Source organism: Macrobrachium nipponense, chromosome 1 (genome assembly GCF_015104395.2).
Source record: "Macrobrachium nipponense isolate FS-2020 chromosome 1, ASM1510439v2, whole genome shotgun sequence".
NCBI classification, from domain to species: domain Eukaryota; kingdom Metazoa; phylum Arthropoda; class Malacostraca; order Decapoda; family Palaemonidae; genus Macrobrachium; species Macrobrachium nipponense.
In genome coordinates this window covers 118640113-118661403 of record NC_087200.1, presented here as the reverse complement: position 1 = coordinate 118661403, position 21291 = coordinate 118640113, and the positions used below count along the sequence as shown (strand labels likewise).

The following is a 21291-nucleotide window of genomic DNA, read 5'->3' as shown; positions in this document are numbered from 1 at the left end:
ATTATTTTGTTTTCGAAATTCTGTGCCTTTCACGAAATAACACTTATCATCCTTTTCCTAATGAGTGAACTTCCACTGTTCCTTTACATAATACTTAACCATTTTGAATTAAATATTAAATTGTGACAAAAAGACAAGCACTGGGACCTAAGAGGTCATTCAGCGCTAAAACGGAAATTACAGTAAAAGGTTTGAAAGGTGTAACAGGGGGAAAACATCACAGTTGCACTATGAATCAATTGTTAAGAGACGTTGGAAAGTACGATGGAAGACAGAGAATATGAAAGGAGGTACAGGAAAAGGAACGATAGCGGTTGCAGCTAGGGACCGAAGGCACGCTGCAAAGAACCTTAAGTAATGCCTACAGTTGAGGTGCACTAACAGCACTACCCCCCGCGAGACTAACCCTATCAGAATGCTGCTTCTCGGCTTAATCTCTGTAGGGGGTCGCTAATTGAATGGACCCTATTTCTCATGTCTTCTTGATCTTCATTTCAAAATTTGGTCCCAATTACCAAATACCACTCTCAGGCTGTGTCATCACTTTTGCAGACCCCTGCCTAAGCCCAGAAAGAGACTGCTGATGTAAAACAGCGACCTATAGGCATCGTTGGTAAGCACAAGAAGAGGCCCTTCTGACTCAGTGGGAAACCTAAGCTCCCTCTGGAATCCCTGGAGTGAATATGATAATGATTTTGGTTTTGTTTAATATTGAAAGAAGAGACACCTCGGGACCAATCTACCGGCTACCTCTTTGTTGCCAACTAATCGTTCTCATAACCAAAGAGATTTAAAATGGCCTCAAGATGAACTGTGGAATCTACTCAGTGTCATCACAAAATGTAAGATGTGGTCATGTACCCTTTTCAATATCATAGTATCTCTAAGTTCTAAATTAATATAAGAAGTAATTCTTCAGGGATTCCGGAAGGAGCACCATTGGGTCATTGGTAAAGCTGAGGGGCATTTGTCTCGTGCCTTCCAGATAAGCCTATGCTTCTGTTCTACAAAATGTCTCTTCCTGTTCTTAGATGTGAAACCAGGGACAGGATTGACTATGGATTCCTCTTCTAAAGCTTCCTCAAAAGCCTACGATAACTTGAGGGGTTGGGAAAACAACAGAATATATTATTATTACCTCGGAATTGATATTATTACCTGATCGATACAACTAAAGAAGGTTGCTTCCAAAAACTGGTCTGACTCCAGCCTCACTCAATTTAGCTTTCTTACTTTCCACAGGTGGAGAAAAAAGTGCACGCCCTACGAGTTCAATTCAACGAGGAACTAAGGAAATTGGAGAAGAAAAGGTTAGCCTACGGGTGTGACGAACTCCCTAGATCGGCATGGCAATACTTCGATGCCCTCAGCTTCATTGTGGCCGGTTGCAAGAAGAAGAAGGCCACGCACCACCCACAGGTGATAGCAATAGCAGTAATTGTACAATGGATGATAAACAAGGTTTAAATATATAAATATATATAGGGTTAAACTAGTGAGAATCACTGATATAGAGAGCAAAACGCCCAGAGCAGACTAAGCCACAATTTCCATGTGACCCACTACACCCTGATATACTTGCAAGTAGACCATCTTCATCCCGTCCAAAGCCATGCAGTAAAATGAGCCCTTGAGAAATCCCGGAACTCGTCTTTTCGGTGCTTTATCATCTACAAATATCTACTCATCCCCACCCTTATTCGTTTCATAAGCTTTATAATAAACTTTTTCCTAATTATTCCTATAGATAAGTTTGAACCCATCTTGTCATCCACCCTAGCCACTTGGGGCCATGGTTTGAACAAAATTGAACTTTCATTTCATGAAGATGGTTGCTTATTATTATGACAAATTGTAGCGCTGTCGAGAAGGTTTTTTAAGTTTCTCCTCGACTATGTCTAATTTATCTTGCACAAAATAATTTCCTGCACTTATGAGAAAGGCTATACCATATGTCATTTACGTATTCAAAATCCATCGGGTTTAGTTTATAGAATGTCCAGGCATAAATACATTAATGAGTACCTATTACGTTCACGCGTTCAAATGTGAAAAGAAAAAAAGTTATATTAAGATGAGTTTTGTTTATGACAATGTTCAATACTATTTCCTATGGTTTTCTAGGTCATGGCACCCCTTCTACCCAAGCCCGAGGGGTCACAGCCCCTGTCCTTTGAGGAGCAGGCAGTTGCATTAGCGCTTACAACGACAGGTGCCATGGCGCCCCACGACACCTTCACCTCCGCCACGCCTCACAGCACATCTACCTCAGCCGTACCTCATGCTACCTTCCTGGCGACTGCCAAGGGAACCAATGCACAGCAGGGCACCCAGAAAAAACAGCAATTCGACCCCAGGGTGAAGAAACATGTCCTGGAGAGGGTATTCGACGCAGGCAACAAACCGAAAATAGACGAGTACAACGCCTTCAGCGCCTACATAGCGTCCGAGTTCCGCTCCCTGAAGTCTGAATCGGTCAAGAAGAGGCTCAAGAAGAACATCTTGAGCGCACTGATGAGGGCATCCGAGGAAGACGACGCAGAGAAAAACTTCGGTTCTCAGCCTTCGTCACAATTCTTCGACTCCCAAAACCCGGTGTCGTCGGCACCGAGTCCCAGGGGGTCGTCCAGCCCAACGACCTCCATCGATGACCATCATGTGATGAGCATGCAGTCCGTTACCAAGTAAGTTTCCACCTCTTCATCTAAAGATTACTACCATTAATATATAACTTACTGAATCACTACTCTTCTAATAAAAATCACACATTATTATTATTATTATTATTATTATTATTATTATTATTATTATTATTATTATTATTATTGGCTTGGCAAATCACAGGTCTACGCTTCAGATCCCAATAGAGAAAGTTTATCAGTTATTACTATTATTATTATTATTAACTCCAGTGAGAGTGTCAGAACACAATACTACTCAGTTTCACGAGTAAAGTACGTAATTTCACAACACCAAAATCATAGAAACCTTAGCTTCTAGGCCTTTATGCTGGTCTCACATTTCCCATAATTCCAAATTTTGAAGTTGCTACATTATACACATTCAGAAGGTCACCTAAGAAGAGTTTTCACTTGATCAGTTTCATAACAGCATTGCAATTAAAATAGAAAGCATTCTTACTTGGATAATTTAATACAAAACCTATGCAGTTTTCGTATATTCGACAACGCTTCGTTTTCGTTTTCCTCCAATTCACATGGACAGCTGGTTCTATTCTAGTGCATTAAATGATCTGCACCCCCGATTTCTTTACCAAAATGAATTACGATCTGTATACACATCACAGAAATCGAGCCTCATAAGCTAATGAATGAAACTGATCCTAGTTCTCCTTCCGAAAATGTGCATCCAAACCGTGGACGCTGACACACACGAGGATTTTTCTTCGTACAAAATAACCATTGCTTTCAAAATAGCCCATAGTTCCCAGTAACAAAAACTGATACTTTGCTGATTAAGAGAAGTCTTTCCTTGAAGACAGACTAACCTTATTTATAGAATTAACCTTCCCCTAAACTAAATATATTCCACTTAAACAGGCTAAAATATGCCTCATGGAATAAAATTATTCATCTGCAGCGAGATAAACATCGTTAGTCATATGAACCGATCTTCATCCATTTGAAGTGTCAACAGATCTACGATCTAAATTCTAATTTAATGCCTTGTTAAGAAAGTAAAACCCTTGTCTGCCTGCAGTCTTTGATCTAATGAACGTATTATGCTCCGTTCACTTCCTGTACTTTTCAAATCTTACGTACAACTGTACATGTGATGATGGTCGTTCATATCTATTTATGCAAAACTTTATATATCCTTAGCGACGTTTGTTATCAACAATGAACAACCATTGCCTTCTAGTATTAAAAACAAAATCCTTTTCAGGCTACAGCCATCTACTATAACAATTACCCTTCCTCTACTGTGCAGATATAGATAAAATACTACCTGTAAATTAGGAACAACCTTTGACCTTTACAACATACATATAGCTGTTCACTTAATGCCTTACAAAACGCACACAAATTCTTTCGTGTCCCTGAAAAAAGACTTGATTTCTAATACTAATTATGTCTTCCAAATACAATGGACTGATATCCAGTCACAAGGACTGCTTTTTTCCATAACCATACAAAATGACCTCCTGACCTAAGAAAACCGACTGCTAATTTATGAGAGCGCACGACACCAAACTCATGAATATTTATTAAATAAAAAAAACATGTCTTTGCAGCCAAATGGTAGGAGTGATAGATAACGTTTTAAGGAAAGGGAGAGCCACAGAAAGACCAGAGGGACCATCCAATACCACTTCAGAACCATACATGTCGCCTGAAGCTAGGCCTATAAAGGAAGAAATGGAAGAGTTCCTGGAAGATGAAAAAAGTCGAGAGGGGGCTGCGAGCCCCGATTTTCCTGGCGTCCAAGTCACTCTAAACGAAGGTCCTCTTCCACAACGTACGTCTTCTCTACAACTCTACATAAACTTCTACTAATCTAAAATAATAGGAATATTAAAAATTAATTTTCTGGTCCTCTTCATCCCCTGTTACTTTTTTTCTTTTTCTTTTTCAAGGACAACAAGCGCTTTTAGGTTAGGTCAAAGCATCTTTCGAGGCGATTGGTTACATATGCCTGTAGACCTAGAGTGACTTTCAACCTTCAAACAATTGGGCTATTCTAATTTCAATTTATAATAATGCTACAAGATATTAAAATTAAATTCTCGAATATTAATAATAATAATGATAATAATAATAATAATAATAATAATATAATAATAATATATAATGATAATAATGTGAAATAAAATCGTGTAAGGTTGTTTCATCAAAGAACTTTCCCCAGGGAAAAGGAGAAGGACCCAATACGAAGACGTGCAGAGCTCGAACAGGAGTCCTCACAACTATTATAACGACGACCTACGCGACGCCGAATCGGAGGAGGAAGAGCTCTTCGGCAGGTACGTCGCTGCCTCCCTCAAGAAGTTCCCCAGGAGGGCCAAGTCCTTTGCCAAGATGCGCATCCAGCATGCCTTATTCGAGACGGAGGAAGGCGACAGATTAGGGAAAGAGTACACTCTCAGCGTCAGCATCACTGAGGGAAATTAAGCAGGGTAAAGGCGCTGGCTGACCTTCGTCTGCCCGGTCTCTGGCCAGCACACTCTTCTTCTCTGGACTTCCTCCTTAAACCCTCTTCCCAACCCCCGCCCCTCTTATGTCTCTCGGCTAGGTGAACTGCGCTTTGTTCCCTATGCCTGACCTAACTCCAGAAACTATAGGTTGAGGCCGAGCCAACAGCAAAATCAATACAGCATTTTTTAACAAATGTGCGAAGATATCGCTATATCGGCGGTAAGACGAAACAGAACGTGATCATTCAGTAAGACAGATGAAATCACTGTAAATCTACATTATTAAAGCGTACAAAACCTAAGATTAAAAAGTCAAACAACTGACTATCCCCACAAAAATACAATGATAGCAATAAACCTAAGATCACTCAATAGATGGTTTACAGAATAAATAAGAATTAAAGGTACAGAATACAAACACATAAATGCATATATATATAATATATATATATACATGTATATATACGTATATATACACATATATATGTATATATATATATATATTATATATATATATATATATATATATATACATACTGGACGTGTATTACTTTCTGGAGAACTGGTCGGTTACAAGATATACGGATACCATAGTGAGTCAATCCGCTCCCGCATATTAATATGAAGTATGAACCACATACCACTGAAGGGTATAGAGTAGTGTAGAAAACAAACTTGGGAAAGCTGTGAAGATAAAGTTAACAGGACAATAATGATTGGCATAACAAACAGTTGACAGCATAAGTGTGAAATATGTGGGTGATCAAAGATCGACGTTGAAAACAAAGACCCCAATATGTAGAACGTGACGTCACGAAATGAAAGTCTAAGTAAGGAGTAATAGTACTGTCGCAAACCGAATGCAATTGAATTAAACCCTTCATAAAACAAGCGTGACTGCATCAATAGAAGTTTATTCTAACTGAAGGATCCACACATTTAGTAAAAAAAAAATCCAGAGGCTGATGTCGACGTAAAGAACTTTTACATTTATCTTGACCTCAGGCAAACGGAAAACAACCTTTTATCTCTGTAACCAAAACAGAAGTTAAATCTCTGTGAATACTGACTTCCGCAAATTTCTCAGGAATGTTTAACATGCAAAAAATATTTTTAATGTTTCACTTTTTTAAAACGCCACGAAGAAACGCCTGGTGAAAGCACAGTGTAATATTCAAAACATAAAAGCAATGTTACAAATACCAGGACCTTTTTAATATTAATTATATATTTTCGTAGTTTCTAAGATCGCTTTTACGGGTGTGCACTGAACACATCGATATCATTCTCAGAAATAAACATATCAATCTACGTGCGTTTCTTTTCAAGTAAACTGATCCTTTCGTTGTTTAGAAGTTTTCATTTTATAAATGCAAATTCATAAATATTCCCGCACAAATGGATTTGCCATATGCAGTACCCTCTTTGACTGGGCTACATTTCACCTGTTCTTTCCCCTTCAACAAACAGGCCTCTTATTATATTAGGACTACCCCATGGACGCCCAAATTATGTCATTATCAGGGAACTAACCAACTCCTGAAAAAGCCCTAAGGGAAAAAATTAAAATGCCATTTACACGTGGTACTGACTTAACAGCAATAAATATTTAGTATATAAAATACAATATCTGCATTAAAAATCATACCGGACATTCATCTTTCCTAATTTCATTAAGACTACTGTTAGTTTCATTACTGTTATTCTTACCATTCATAATTAGGATACATTCGCAAGGAATAATTGAAAAGGTTATGAATATTCGCAGACGGCTTCCGCAAAATCAAGTAAATATGGGTGAGGAAAAAAAACCGTACATACGAAGTTGCTGAGCCCCACCCACTACCCCCCCCTCCTACTTAATGACCTGAAGAAAGGAGAGACAAGGGCAAAAAAGAGGAGGTAGTCTTTCCTTCTTGCGAGAGGAAAACTGACTGAAACAGGAGAAAACAGAATGTGTGGGAAATTCTAGGATAAGGTCTGGCTTGACGGTCGATCTTTCATTACAGAGATAGAGCCTATACGACGCAATACTATTCTTCCAGCTGCTTTTCGTCTCCAAATGTCTTTCGAAAGAATCGAAGGGACTGAAAACTTGATTTAAAGTTGAAGGAGAAATAAATTTTCCTTTTTTCTTCATTATTATCATCTACGTACCATGGCTTTTCATCAGTTAGCAATGTTTCTTTAACGTAAGTATCGTTTACTCATCAACCCAATCTGTTAAGTGACCTATATTCCAGTGGTACTGTCAGAAGATACATACAACACATGAGTCTTTCATTCATAGCAACTATCCCCTCACATTACTATGATAATAATTTTCAGATGCCTAACCGACAACTCCATCGCTGCTTATCAGCCTTACCTTTAAAAAGGTTTGCCTTTGCACAGAAAACCAATCTTTGTTGCGACCCGAATTTCGGTAGATTTTTCGTTCAACTAAAAGCATTATGTGGCTGCTGGATGGTGGGAAAAGCTATTGCAGTTTGTTTCTAGCAACAACAAAGACTCAAATTCTGTTTAAGGTTTAATGTTAGTTCCTGAAAGGAAATGTAAACTTCCAAACTGACTTCAGTTCTAGGCACAGTTTGGTTTTATTAATAACTAATATCTGGAAATTACGAAAGACGATTTTATATATATATATATATATATATATATATATATATATATATATATATATATATATATATATATATATTATAAGGCCATTAAAACACCCTGGTCTGAAGCTAAGGACTATATTTTGTTGGACTAACTCCCACCCTTATCGTGTAGTGAATGACAGAAGTTACATTTGCGAAATATATAGTGGGAGATATGCCCTTAGGTGATGCCTGGGGTCACCGCTAAGCCGACGTTGGTTCTGTCAATTGCCCCAGGCTCCAGTGGAAAGGTTTATCCTATTTATCAGTGAAGATTCTACCATCTGTTATTTGTATCTACAGCTGCTTTTGTATAAAATTCGGGACGAGTTCCAATCCATGTTACTGTTCGTGTTATTTATATAGTGGAAAATTGCCGAGCTATGTTGTCCATATCTAAATGAGCAGTTATGTCGAGTTAATCTTTCCAACAGAGATTTTCCTTTGAATCTATATTGACTTATCACAATCCCTACAGGAGCTTTCTTAGACTACTACGTATTTTGAAACTGGTTTCTGCTGAACGTTAATTAAGGATTTCCCCGATATATTCAGATAACTGATGACGAAAGGGTTAGTGTGGCATAAAGTTTGTGTGATCTCTCGTGAATGATCGACATGAGGGATTAAGATTTTGTTTGTGAATTTTCCCTTTGCTTTGTTTTCTGTGGGTTAGTAAAAATTGCTCTTTGCTTCATGTAGGGTTTTTTCTATTAGGTGCTTGGGGTATTTTAACAAGATAAGTTGATTTCTGATTGTTTCAAGTTCTCTGTTAAAAAAGTCTGGGTAGCAAATTCTCAGGCCTCTAAGAAATAAGTTACTAACTATGACGAGTTTAACTGAAATGTCATGACAGCTGTAAAAATGTAAGAAAATGAGAATATCGCTTTCCTGAAGACAGTGAATTTGTAGTTGTTATTAGTTCTGATGATTAAGGCATCTAAAAGGGGGATTTGGTTATTGTTTTCCCATTCTACTTTCAATTTCATGCTTGGGACCAAGGAATGCAATTTTTGTAGAGAGACATCAAAATCACCCCACTCGCTTTTCCAGTATGTCAAGATGTCGTCTACATAATGAAGCCAAATCATATCTGCAGGTTTGATAGGGTTTACTATTATTATTTTGAAATACTCTAAACTTATATATGGAGTATTTTTGTAGGAGTCGTTGTCATCTTCCTCAGGGGTGCCGGTAAGGGGGGTTATGTTAATGCACAACAAAGGTCACATTAGCTAGCAAACAGTCACGAAATCCTCTAAATACACGTTCTCTTTTCAGAGTGAAGGACAGACTGAACCATTCCTTGACATCCAAAATAATTTATAAATTAATAAATATACCTGTCCCAGATGTAGCCTGGAAACCTACATTGGATGTACGAGGAGGCTTTCCATCATCCGTTTCTGCTCCCATCAAGGTGTCTGCTTCAGGACGGGGTGCGGATTGTCCAATCCCAAATTATCCAATGTTTGGAATCATTCTCAGATTTGTGGTGCCAGCTTGGATATAAATGATTTTAAGATTATTAGATTTGCCCATAAAGACGAATCGATGGTGTTGGAGTCGCTGTTTATAAAAACTATTGTACCAACACTAAACACGCAATCATCGTCCACACAACTGCTCACAGCATAATTGCCGTTTGTATACTCTACACGTTCGCTTTAGTTATCTTTTGTATGTTTATTTTCTCCCTGTATTTTTAGTCACTTTTTAGCTCTTATCTTGGTAGATGTTCATTTCAATTTCTTGTTTTAATATTTACATTTGTATATGGCAAAATATTTTTTTTTCATTTTTTACGTGCATTTGCATAAGTGATGTTTTAGTTTTCATAGTCGGTAATTTCCCAGCCTTGAGGATGCATCATGTGATGTGAAACGTTGGCATAATAAACTTGATACTTGTGAAAGACATACCTTTACATCTTCAACCTGGATATATAAATATATATATAATATATATATATATATATATATATATATATATACATATATATGTATATTATATTATATATATAATATAAATATATATATATATATAATTTAATATTATATTAATTATATATATATATATATATAATATATATATATATATATAGATTATATAGTTAATATCATATATATATAATATATATATTCATATATATATATATATATATATATATTATATATATATATATATACTACTTGCCAATTTTCAATCATCATGCAACAACTCTTCGAAATGCTCAGTCTACCGCGAGGGAAGGAGGAGAGAGGGAAGAGGGAGCATTTCCAAACAAAGCTTCCTGATGTCGAACAAGGTAGGGCCCAGCAGGTGTTTGGAAGCCCGAAAGCCTAGCCCTTTGTTAAGCAAACGAACGACCTTGTGTTGAGTATTCAGTGTAAACGCCCACGCGCAAGCCTCCTACAAGGACTCCTTTGCCCGTTTTGACATTTACATTTGGCATAGAGAAGCCTGCGCAATGCACAAGGTTCTGGCGTCTACCTTTTCGCTGACAATGCTACCCTACAATACAATCTATTGATTTACATGTCTTGAATGTCCATATGCGTTAGGATCAAATGGACCTCTACTGAATTTCATTCTCTTTTATTCAATAAATTTGCATTCGTTTGTTTATTATAGCTCTTACTACTCTTACTACATCCATACATTTACCTTTGATTGATAGAATTAATTGAAAATGTATGGACCTTTCTTGAAAATATATATATATATATATATAATATAGATATATATATATATATATAATATATATATATATATATAGTATAATCAAATACAGGAAACATATAATATATCTTAAATGATATATAATATAGGAATATAATATATATATATATAATATATTTATAATATCTATATATATATATATATATAATATACATATATATATATCATATATATATATATATATCTATAAATCTATATCATAATATCTATATATATAATATCATAATCAGAAGACAGGAACAGCAGCCCAGGTGATGCACGATCGGGAGTTCATGGACTGTCTTTCTATTTCATACTATATATATCTATCTCTACTATCTCACAAGACCGGAACCTATATATCCCTATATAATATCTATATCTATATATATATAATCTATATCATATCTATTCTAATATTCTATTATCTATCATCTCTATATATTCATATATAGATAGATATTAGATATATATATATATATATTATATAATATCTAGAAGACAGGAAATTACAGTATGAAAATGTATTTTCATACATTTATTTATTACAAAGCCGACGTTTCACATCGCTTGATGCATTATTTTCTAGGCTGAAAAAGCAGTTTAAAAAAAAAATACTTGTATGCATAATGTGAAAGGTATATACAAAATTTATTTCTCACATTATTTATATCTAAAACTGGACAGAAAGCAAAAATGAACAAAAAGGGGGAAAGATAAGCAACAGCAAAGGATAATAGAACACCTACCTACATTGGTAGAGAAGGCTAAACTAGCGTAAAGAATAATATAAATGAAAAGGCCACGGGGTTAAAAAAAAAAAAAAAAAGCAATAAACAGCTGTGCTGACGATGATTGGTTGTTGAGTGTTGGAATGGACAGTTTGATCATTATGGATTCCAAAGTGGTTAGTTCCACTTCCCTTGGTACTTTTCCCACAATTCCGAAGTCGTTAACGTTTATATGTGTTTTACTTATTTTAGCATGATTTCTTATGTTGGATTGATCAGGGCTCGATTGTTTGCTTCCAGTTCTGTAGCTAACCCCCTGATGAGAACAAATTCGAACTGTTAGTAGCCTCATGGTGCATCCAATATATATGCCCAGACTACATCTGGGACAGGTGTACTTAATGTGATCTACAAGTATACCTGTCCCAGAGAGAGAAGGAAGGACAAGCCCAGAAGGAGAGGGAAGAGGCAGAAAGAGCTGAAAAAGATTAAGTAATTCAAGCCCAGAAGGAGAGGGAAGATGCAAGAGGAGCTGAAAAGGAGAAAGAAAGAGCACATCAACTACATATAGCCATCCAAGGCATACACAACCCAGTGACCCCTTCTCCACATTCCACACTCAGCAGAGTTGGCACTCGTCTAGAAATGAGAAAAGGCTGAGCCCAAGGCCTAGCTCGACCACATCTAGTGTCTTGAATACATACCAACATCTTCCAGAGGAAGTAGCACTGATCCTGGAGAGACACCTCGATGGGTAGGGTGCCATAGTATTAATGTCCTTGATCCTGCCAATACACCTGGATCAAGTCCACAAGGCTATTGTATGGGCCTTTGAAATTACCCGATCACTGGAGATGGTGCTGCCGAAGCCTCCTGAAAGAAGCCAACCAGACTTGGCTAGACTCCATAAAGGCTACCAGTGTTGTCATGACGTCCTTGAGTTGCTCCAGCTCAAGGAATTCCAGTCCTATGTCCCTCAAACCCTTTCTACACACTTGTGTGAGAAAGCCCCTACAGTAATGCTGAGTGCTATCGCTCCTTCGGCATGGAGATACATCCCTCATGACACTCTCAAGCCCACTCTCAACAACTCCCCTGGAACAAGCATCCTTCCAAAAAAGTAGTGTGTGGGCAATGCAAACGACCCGGGCACCCAACCGATCAGTGTCATGCCAAGGCGGCCAACCAGTCTAAGCCCCTTGCTCAGCCCCAGCAAGCAATGACCAGCGTGTTCCCTCCTCCAGAACGTGCCAACCAAAGATTATAGTGGCAGTTACTGCGCTGCCTGTCGAGTATATGGGCATTCCTCCCATTGGGGGGAAATGCCCTGGTAAATCAACTACTCTCACCCTTGCCATGGCACTTACAAATCCTTCCTCCTTAGACCTCCAGCTAAGGGTCCTATATCTATAGCACCTACCCTGCTTTCAAAGCATCTGATGATACTGGCATACAAATCTCCCTCAAATGAGAAGATAGAATCCTGTAAGGGGCTAAGGTTGATCGACACAAGCTTGTCACCATTGAAAGCAACAACCATCTAAAGATGATTCTTTCTACCGTTCAGTTGAATCACAAGACATCACAGATCTAAAATGTGTACGCTGGTGGTAGCAACCTATATTCCTGGAGGTTATGACACCATCCTAGGGCAAGATTTCAAGGCCCCTATCAATTCTCAACAAACCAGGAGTCATATATCGACAACTTCCTCAGGCACGAAGAGTCCTAAGCAACCTGACTGCAACCCTCTGCCAGGGCCTCTTAAATGCCCTGGACGGAACCATACTCTGTTCATCCTGGGTATTGAGCCCATTCCAAAACAGATTTCTGTGCCTGGAACTGCATTAGTGCCAGTGCAAGAACACTCCTCAAATCTCCTTCCCGGAGATCCCTGTCCAGGCCGCCTGTCACCTCCCAGTTTGGCTCTGCTATCAGCGCCTTAGGAACTCCCCCAGATTCCCATGACAACAGAAGAAACACATTCAAAGGCCTGAGTCAGTCACCTTAGCTTGTGAGCCACTCAAGTCAATGACGATCTCTTCCTCTTCTTCCCAGTCCTCAGCAGCCACGTCCTTGAGTGAGGATTCTGCCATATCTCAACTGGCCAATGATGAACTTAAGGAGCTTTGAGGACTGGTGCTTGATCTTGTAAGGAATGACTCTGTTCCAGTTATCACTGCAACAAAAGCAGCTGGCGCTCCCCAAATTTCCTTGAACTTGGTTCCACCAAGTTAAATCTAACATCAACGCACTAGCTCCCTAGAAATCCATGGAAGACAGTCAAAGGCATAGAAGCTCTAAGTAAGCCAAGAGAGTTGATGAACTCTCCTTGCACTCGTGCTCTAGGCCCAGTGCCTCACTTTTATCACAAGAAGTACTTCTGCACCTCTATCCAGGAGAGGAGGCCAGGTTTCTTCCTCTATTACTTCCTTCATATAACTTTTTAAAATGATTCTTCTTGTGCTGTTTTCCTTTACCTTTGAATTTATCTTCTTACCTCAATTTTATGCCTTATTAAGGCACTATCCATTGAATCCCAACTCTGCATACGCAGTGCCAATTACTCTGGTCCCATAACTACAAAATTTCTAAAATGTCACCTAAAGTGTGGTAAATTTTAAATTTTATGCCTTGAGCCCACAGGCTCTTACAATATGAAATGCCACAATTGGCACAGTGCCATACTCATACCTGGGACTCCCCTAAGCAAACCTGCTTCTGACCCATTGATAGATGCATCTGTCAGAGGAGTTGCACTCTCTGATTGTCTTTTAACACGCCCATGCATTATGACATGTACCTCCATGCCTTTGGGCTAAACGAACGAATATTGGCATACAATTGCAAATGTCCTTAACAATTATTAATTACTTACCTTTACATCTGCCATTTATTTTCACTTTTACTTTTCCTTGTAACTGAATAATGAAGAGTCCTTGACTCTATCATTCTTCACTGTAAATGCGAGCCATAGGCTCCTGAGCTATAAAAATTTACGTAGTGGTCCTTCGTATGTCAGTGAACTTCACCAATGGGCAAAAGTAAATTTAGTGCCTCGACTGATATGGCACTGTCTTATCCAAGTACTGTGGCATCACTGACACAAGTCCATGAAAATTTGGCAATAATGCCTCTTCTGGGCAGACTAACTGTATGTCTTGATATTATGCCTCTAATTTATCATTAAGAATGCATGAAGTATCTACCTAGGATTAACCCATTACTAATCCACTACTAGTTTTATGTTCTGTTACATACCATTGTAAATACAACATGTTTAATATTCCCAATAAGTTGCTATAATATAAATGTAAATTTTACTTGATAGACATGTAAATTCTAGCTGCAGTTATTCATTCTGTGATTAACATAAATGTCACAATTGATATTTTACCTCTTGAAATTAATGGCTTCGCAGAAGTTTTGGTTGGAATATTGGGTACCAAAGGGAAGTGAAAGAGGAATAAATTAAAGTCTTCAAAGAGTTGCTTGTTGGTAATCATTCCCATCTGATCTAGGTTGTGAATGCTAACTTGGAAGAGGAGGTGCTACGAAGGAAACTTCTTCCCAAGCAACCTCACCAGCTTCAAATAATACTAATGTAAGAGATATAAGAATGAAACTAATTTTACTCATTATTTTAAATAAAAGCATGGCAGGTATAATTCACCCCTATCACCCCTAGGTGCAACCTTCGAAAATGCAAAACCTTACCAGAGGCAGACAACCGGGAAAGGAAGAAAATAAGGGGGGAAAGCGCCGAGCTCGCAGTATATGAACATGTGCCCGGCCACCATGATACCTGGAAGGTGACTCCATGTGCATGATCCTGTAGAAAACAGAGGGGGCACTGATTACAACACCGCCTACAAGGACGCCCAGACGTAATCTTACAAAACTACATAGGGGACACGGACCAGCAGTTCGGGGTCAGAAACGGTCAGATCTCTGAAGTACTCAATAGCACCCACATCTTGACATAGGACACTTGCTGTCCTTCCCTTTTGCCTGTCCCTTGTCCTCCTTCCATGAGCTCATCCTCGAGCTAGTATCTCTTTGTAAGTGGCATCCCTTCACTTTCCTTCCTCTATCACCAACAAACTATCTGATGAGGACACCATCATCCTGAAGAAGGTAATGTACTGGAATAAGGTTTATTTAAGTCAGTCAAGATCCTGCTATTTCTCTGCCCGATTTATTTTCCATTTCCATTGTGCAAATACCCACTGTGAATTTGTATTACATCACTGAGTGTTGTAGAATTGAGTCACCTTGGCATCTTCTATGCACTCTCTCATTTTGTTTTGGTTGCGTTAGTGTTTCTTGCAAGTAACCGTCTTGCATCTCATTGCATTGCAGATCAGCTTTGGCTATGAAACCAACTCTTCACTCGATACCATGTGCAGTGGCCTTATGTCAACCCCTGTTTTACCCTCTCTGCAATTTTCCTTTTGAGAAGACATCATCGCCGTAGAACATTCTGTGTATGATCCAGTCATTTAGCAGTAATTCCCATTCTTCTGATCTGCGTGTTCTATGTAAATCAAATTAATGAAGTGATCTTTACCTCATTTGAAGAAGGCACTAAGTCATTATTTTTCCCCTGATTGATTCTTCAATAGATCGGCTTTAGACAATCTTACAGGTCAGATAGACAAAATATGGCAAATTTCTTGCTAACCATAGTGATCTCTCTGTGATCACCCATTGCAACCCAGAATCTCAGTATCTATGGTGGAGACGTAGCAATATTTATTTGTGTGTGTGCGTGTGTATGTATGTGTGTATATATATGTATATTATATATATATATATATTATATATATAATATATATATATATATATATATATATATATATATATAAAACATAATTCGTCAAACGTTTCGTGTACTTTCTAATTCCCCTTGCAAGACATTTTGACTTCTTTACTATAACCTTTGGGAAGATACATCTAAAACAAATAAACCAATAAATAAATAAATAAATAAATAAATAAATTTTTGAAAATATTCCCCTAGAATGCCCTATGATTTTAAGTGTGAAATTCTTGACAAGGCACAGCAAAATGTCTTCCCCAGTTTTAAATGCTGATAGGTATTACAAATAGTTTATAATAATTAAGAGCAAAGCGAAATCATTTCTTGAAACGGGATCATTTCTGGTGGCCGGGCCATAATTATTGAAGATAAAAGAATAATTTTTTCGGCAGATAAAAACCTTACGTCTTTAAATTTCATCCCATATATGACTTACTTTTAAAATATAATAAATTCACATTTAAATAATTTAGTCCAGCCGTTTTCGGTAAAAATATGGCGGAATCGTTCAAATTTGGTTAAAAGGACCAAATTTTGCGCATAGTCAGCTTTAAGTGTACTTTTTCAAATGTGATAGAGACCCATTTGATATCTTTCCAATATGGCCACTTTTTTCAAGATGGCCACCAAATTTCAGGAAAATGCTGGTATTCGAAGGTTTTTCATTGTATATTCACAATTTTGGAGTCTAAACCTATATTTTCAAGGATGTTCTAAACATTGAGAATGAAAATAAGCGCAGCAGAACTGTGCAGAGACCAGAGTGCTTATTAGCTTGCTTTATTGGTGATGGCTTAAACTCTTGCTATGTGCATGCTAATACGTACTAGTAAACAGAACTTTGTGAAGTACAAATTCTAACAATGGCAGAACCACAGTTTTACTGGAACAGGTACATTCTATGTCAACTGGTAAAAAAGGATCCCATTCAGCGCCCTACCTGTGGCAAAACACATGACTCAGGTGCTGGTTACCTCACCCTATCACAGAATATTCAGAGGTTACATGAACTTAACTTATTGCCTATGGATATTCATCCACTTCTTCTGGGAGAAACAATCACAGTGCTAAACCTGATGGAAGAAAATGGTGCTGGTTGGCATAAAAACTGCAACAACCTTTTCAACAACAAGAATGTCCAAAGAGCAGAGAAAAGAAAAGCTCCAGATCCGGAGAATAATGACACTAGTGACAGTAAGGTAACATGGAAAAGTTGTGGTGGAGCTACTAAAAAATCTCAGAATACATGCTTTCTATGCCCTGAATCTACAAATGTAGGCCCACCTCAACTTTCGAAATGGACAAACGAATTAAAGAATGTGCTAAGCAAATCCAAGATACAGTGTTGTCAGCAAAGTTGAGTGCTGGAGATCTGATTTCTCAGGAAGCTGCATATCATGCAAAGTGCCTGGCCGCTTTGTACAAGAAAACTGCAAAACTAATGGAAGGCAGTACTGATGCAGAATCAAGAAGATTTGCTCCATTAGAAGGCATTGCACTTGCTGAACTACTTTCATATATTCAAGAGAGCAGCATCCAAAGTGGCACATTATCAACCTTTAAATTTGCAGATCTCTGCAAGTTGTACAGTGCCCGGCTTGAGCAACTAGGTGTTCAAATAGAGGGACGTGTAAACTCCACACATTTGAAGAATTGCATCCTGTCTCATTTTCCAGAAATGCAGACTTTCAAAGATGGTAGAAATGTCATTCTTGCCTTTGACAAAGATCTTGCAGCAGCTCTCAAAAAGGTTATGGTTCAAGACTTTGACAATGAAGCCATAATTCTAAAGCAAGCAGCAAATATCATCTGCAGAGACATTTTGAAAGGAAGCATTATAAAAGCATTTCCTGGCACCTTTGACACTAGTTGTCAGCAAGATTCAGTTCCTGCAACATTGCTAAGTTTAGTTCATATGATCTTGGGAGGACCAAACATAAGTAGCAGCACATGTTCCTTTGAGAGTCAGTGGTCTGCAAGCATTGCCCAGTTGTTTCTGTTCAACTATTTCTGACAGAGCCAAAAAGGGAAGCTACTCAGCAGAATGAGAGCCACCACTTTCTATCTATGTCGGGCTGCTTCTGCATGCTGAAACCAGGAAAAAGGGTCTCATAGAAAAAATGCATGACCTTGGCCTATCAGTATCCTATGACCGTGTTCTCTCTCTGTCCACTGAACTAGGCAACAAGGCATGTGCACGCTTCATGATGGATGGGGTTGTGTGCCCATCAAAGTTACGGCACCAAGTATTCAAAACAAGCGCTGTAGATAATATTGACCATAATCCTTCCTCATCCACTGCCATGGCTCCCTGCATGGTAGTGGTATATCCCTGTTCCAGCATCGGAGAATTGGAAATGATGGACAGGAGCGATCAGAGTTTCCAAGTGACACTGTCATTAAGAGCAATGAACTAGCCCCTTTGCCTGTATCATATACCGCTGTCCAACATGTTGTTCTGCCTAAGAGGGATCCAGCCATTCCTGCAAGGACACCACTGTCCAGAAGTGATGAACCACATGAAGCTGCCCTGGAAACAGAATATAGGTATGTACATGTAAAGGTTTTACAATTTCAATGGCAGTGTTGTATTGTCTATGTGTCTATAGAGTTACAATTCTACTGTGATAACCATTTTGTTTGTTATACAATAATTTTGCAGGTGGCTGAAACATGTGAAAGAAGAGATTGAAGTAGAGTTATCAACAGACCTAAAGACATCCTGGGGCTGCATACCATGCTGATCAGATCCACACAGAACAGCCTGCTCCTTCCGACATCAGCTCATTGCTCCCACTGTACTATTACGAGGCTAAGTCAAGTGCCATGATTGCCCATACTATGAAAGATTTGAAGAATGCAGTAGATTTTGTGAATCCTGGTCAGATCCCTGTCTTTGCCTGTGATCAGCCACTGTATGCTATTGCCAAACAACTCCAATGACATTACCCCAACATTTATGGTGAGAACCAAGTTGTAGTGATGTTTGGTGGCTTACATATTGAACTGGCCTTTCTCAAAGTTCTTGGAGACTGGCTGGAAGGAACTGGATGGACCAAAACCCTTGTGCAGCCAGAGATAGCCTCACAAGGTACTGCAGATTCCTTCCTGAAGGCTGCACATATAATGAGAACGAGGCATGCCCACCAGGTGACCGCAGGGAGCTTGTACATTCTCATGGATAGAGCCTATGAGCTTCACCAAAGAGGAGACCACACCACAGATCCTCTGAGCGTTGAGCAATGGAGAGTAAAAATGGAAAATGCAGTCCCTATGTTCAACTTCTGGTCCATCACACTTGACCTAGAACTAGCTTTGATGGTGTTCCTCCAGTCACTGCAACAAGGCAACTTCAATCTGTATGAGGCTGCACTCACAAAGCTGGCCCCATGGTTCTTTGCACTTGACCATCCAAATTATGCTCGTTGGCTTCCAGTGCATATCAGATATGGCTTCCTTAGATATGATGCATCCTGAGGTTGCTGCTGAATTCTCACAGAGAAAGTTTGTTGTTCACAAAACTAAACACTCATTCTCAGGCATCCCATTAGACCAAGCTCACGAACAGAACAACAAACAGGGGAAAGCAGATGGTGGTGCTGTGGGCCTAACTGAAAACAGTGCACAACTCCAAAGATGGAGAGATGGATGGTGGCTGGGTGTCAAGAGTTGTGAATGAGTTCGAAACTGTGATGGAAGGATTCCGGGGACAGGTGGAAATGCAGTCAGACCAAAGACACCATGAAGCACAACAAGGGGGACAGAAAGCAAGTCAAATCCTTGTGTGATACATTAGAAGACTTGGGAAATCCATTCATGGAAGATTCATCTGATCTTCTGGTGTTAGGCACCCAGGATGTCGTAGACAAGAGATTATAGAAACCGTAAAGCATATCAAAAGGGTGGGAAATGAGCAATATAGTGATTTTCTGAAGGAACAGCTAGAAGACAGAACCAAAAGTCTGACAGACCCTATCAAAAGGAACAAATATCCTCTATTCAGCAGCCAGCCTACCCGCAAAGTGTCAAAGGAGAAGCAACAAATTGTATCATTGAAACAAGACTGTTCTCTTTTCTCTAAACTGTATGTTTCTTGCCAAGTGAGAGATGGGGATTTTGATGAGTTTTTCCCCCATGAGAATCAGTCCAGTCCACCATCATTGTCACTGGGTGGGAAACTTCGACATGGACCAAAGCTGATCTTCTCCCATTCCTTACACAGCATAGTACCACAATCAAAGTCAAGCCTGATACTGATGCAGTTCTTCTAGATGGGGCTGCCATTGTTAATATGCTTAAACCAGGTGCATCAAGAACATTTCAAGAGTATGCTGACCAGGTATTTGTACCACATGTGAAGCGTCAACTGGAGTCAACAAGAAGAGTTGATATTATCTTTGATCAGTACTTCCAAGACAATCTGATGGCTACTGCTAGGAGTCTCAGAGGAGAGGGGGACTGCAGAAAAGTAAAGGCTAACACTCCTGTTCCTGGCAACTGGAAAGCTTTCTTGTGGTGTGATGCATACAAGCTGAGCTCTTCAGTTTTCTAGCAGATCAATGTGCTACTATCAGCTGTCAAGAGGGCAAGCAAATTATGTCCACAAAAGGAGAATCGGTCCTTTGCACCCCCGAGAGGGACAGTATTGATCAAATATCTCCATGCATCCATGAAGATGCAGACACAAGGCTTCTTCTCCATGCTAAAGATGCTGTTCAACACGGTTGTGAGAGGATCATGATCAGAACTGTGGACACTGATGTAGTAGTGTTAGCTATAGCATTCTATCTTCCGTTTCATGCAAGTGAACTGTGGACCAGCTTTGGGGTTGGGGACAACTTCAGATATATCCCTGTACACACCATAGCTGGTTCTCTAGATCCAAAGTGGCAGGCTCTGCCTATGTTTCATGCCTTCAGCGGGTGTGACAACACATCCACTTTTGCTGGTAAAGGGAAGAAATCTTCTTGGGAGACTTGGCAAATATGTGCAAGTGTAACTGAGGTGTTTGACCAGCACATGGCAAACCTTGAGCGATTTGTTCTGCTTTATGACAAAAGAAGCACTGCCACATCAGCCGATGAAGCAAGAAAAGATCTCTTCACAAGGAAAAGCAGGTCCACTGATCTCATACAACCAACTTCCGCTCCTCTCTACCAGCATGTCAGAAGAGCATCTTATCAAGCGGGTCATGTTCAGGGCCAGTCACTTCTC

General features: G+C 39.0%; 1 protein-coding gene across 2 annotated transcripts in view; it reads left to right on the top strand.

Annotated features, from left to right (window-relative positions):
* Positions 1–5578, top strand: part of LOC135219581 (uncharacterized) — a 9012-nt gene extending 3434 nt beyond the window's left edge. The window contains exons 2-5 of one of the 2 annotated variants that reach the window (XM_064256466.1): positions 1243–1419; positions 2125–2684; positions 4256–4479; positions 4870–5578. In XM_064256466.1, coding sequence (XP_064112536.1) covers positions 1243–1419; positions 2125–2684; positions 4256–4479; positions 4870–5132 — 1224 coding nt within the window. In that variant the 3' untranslated portion in view covers positions 5133–5578. The remainder of the gene's footprint in view (positions 1–1242; positions 1420–2124; positions 2685–4255; positions 4480–4869) is intronic. The other variant, XM_064256467.1, reaches the window with a different exon arrangement.
* The last annotated feature ends 15713 nt before the right edge of the window (positions 5579–21291 follow it).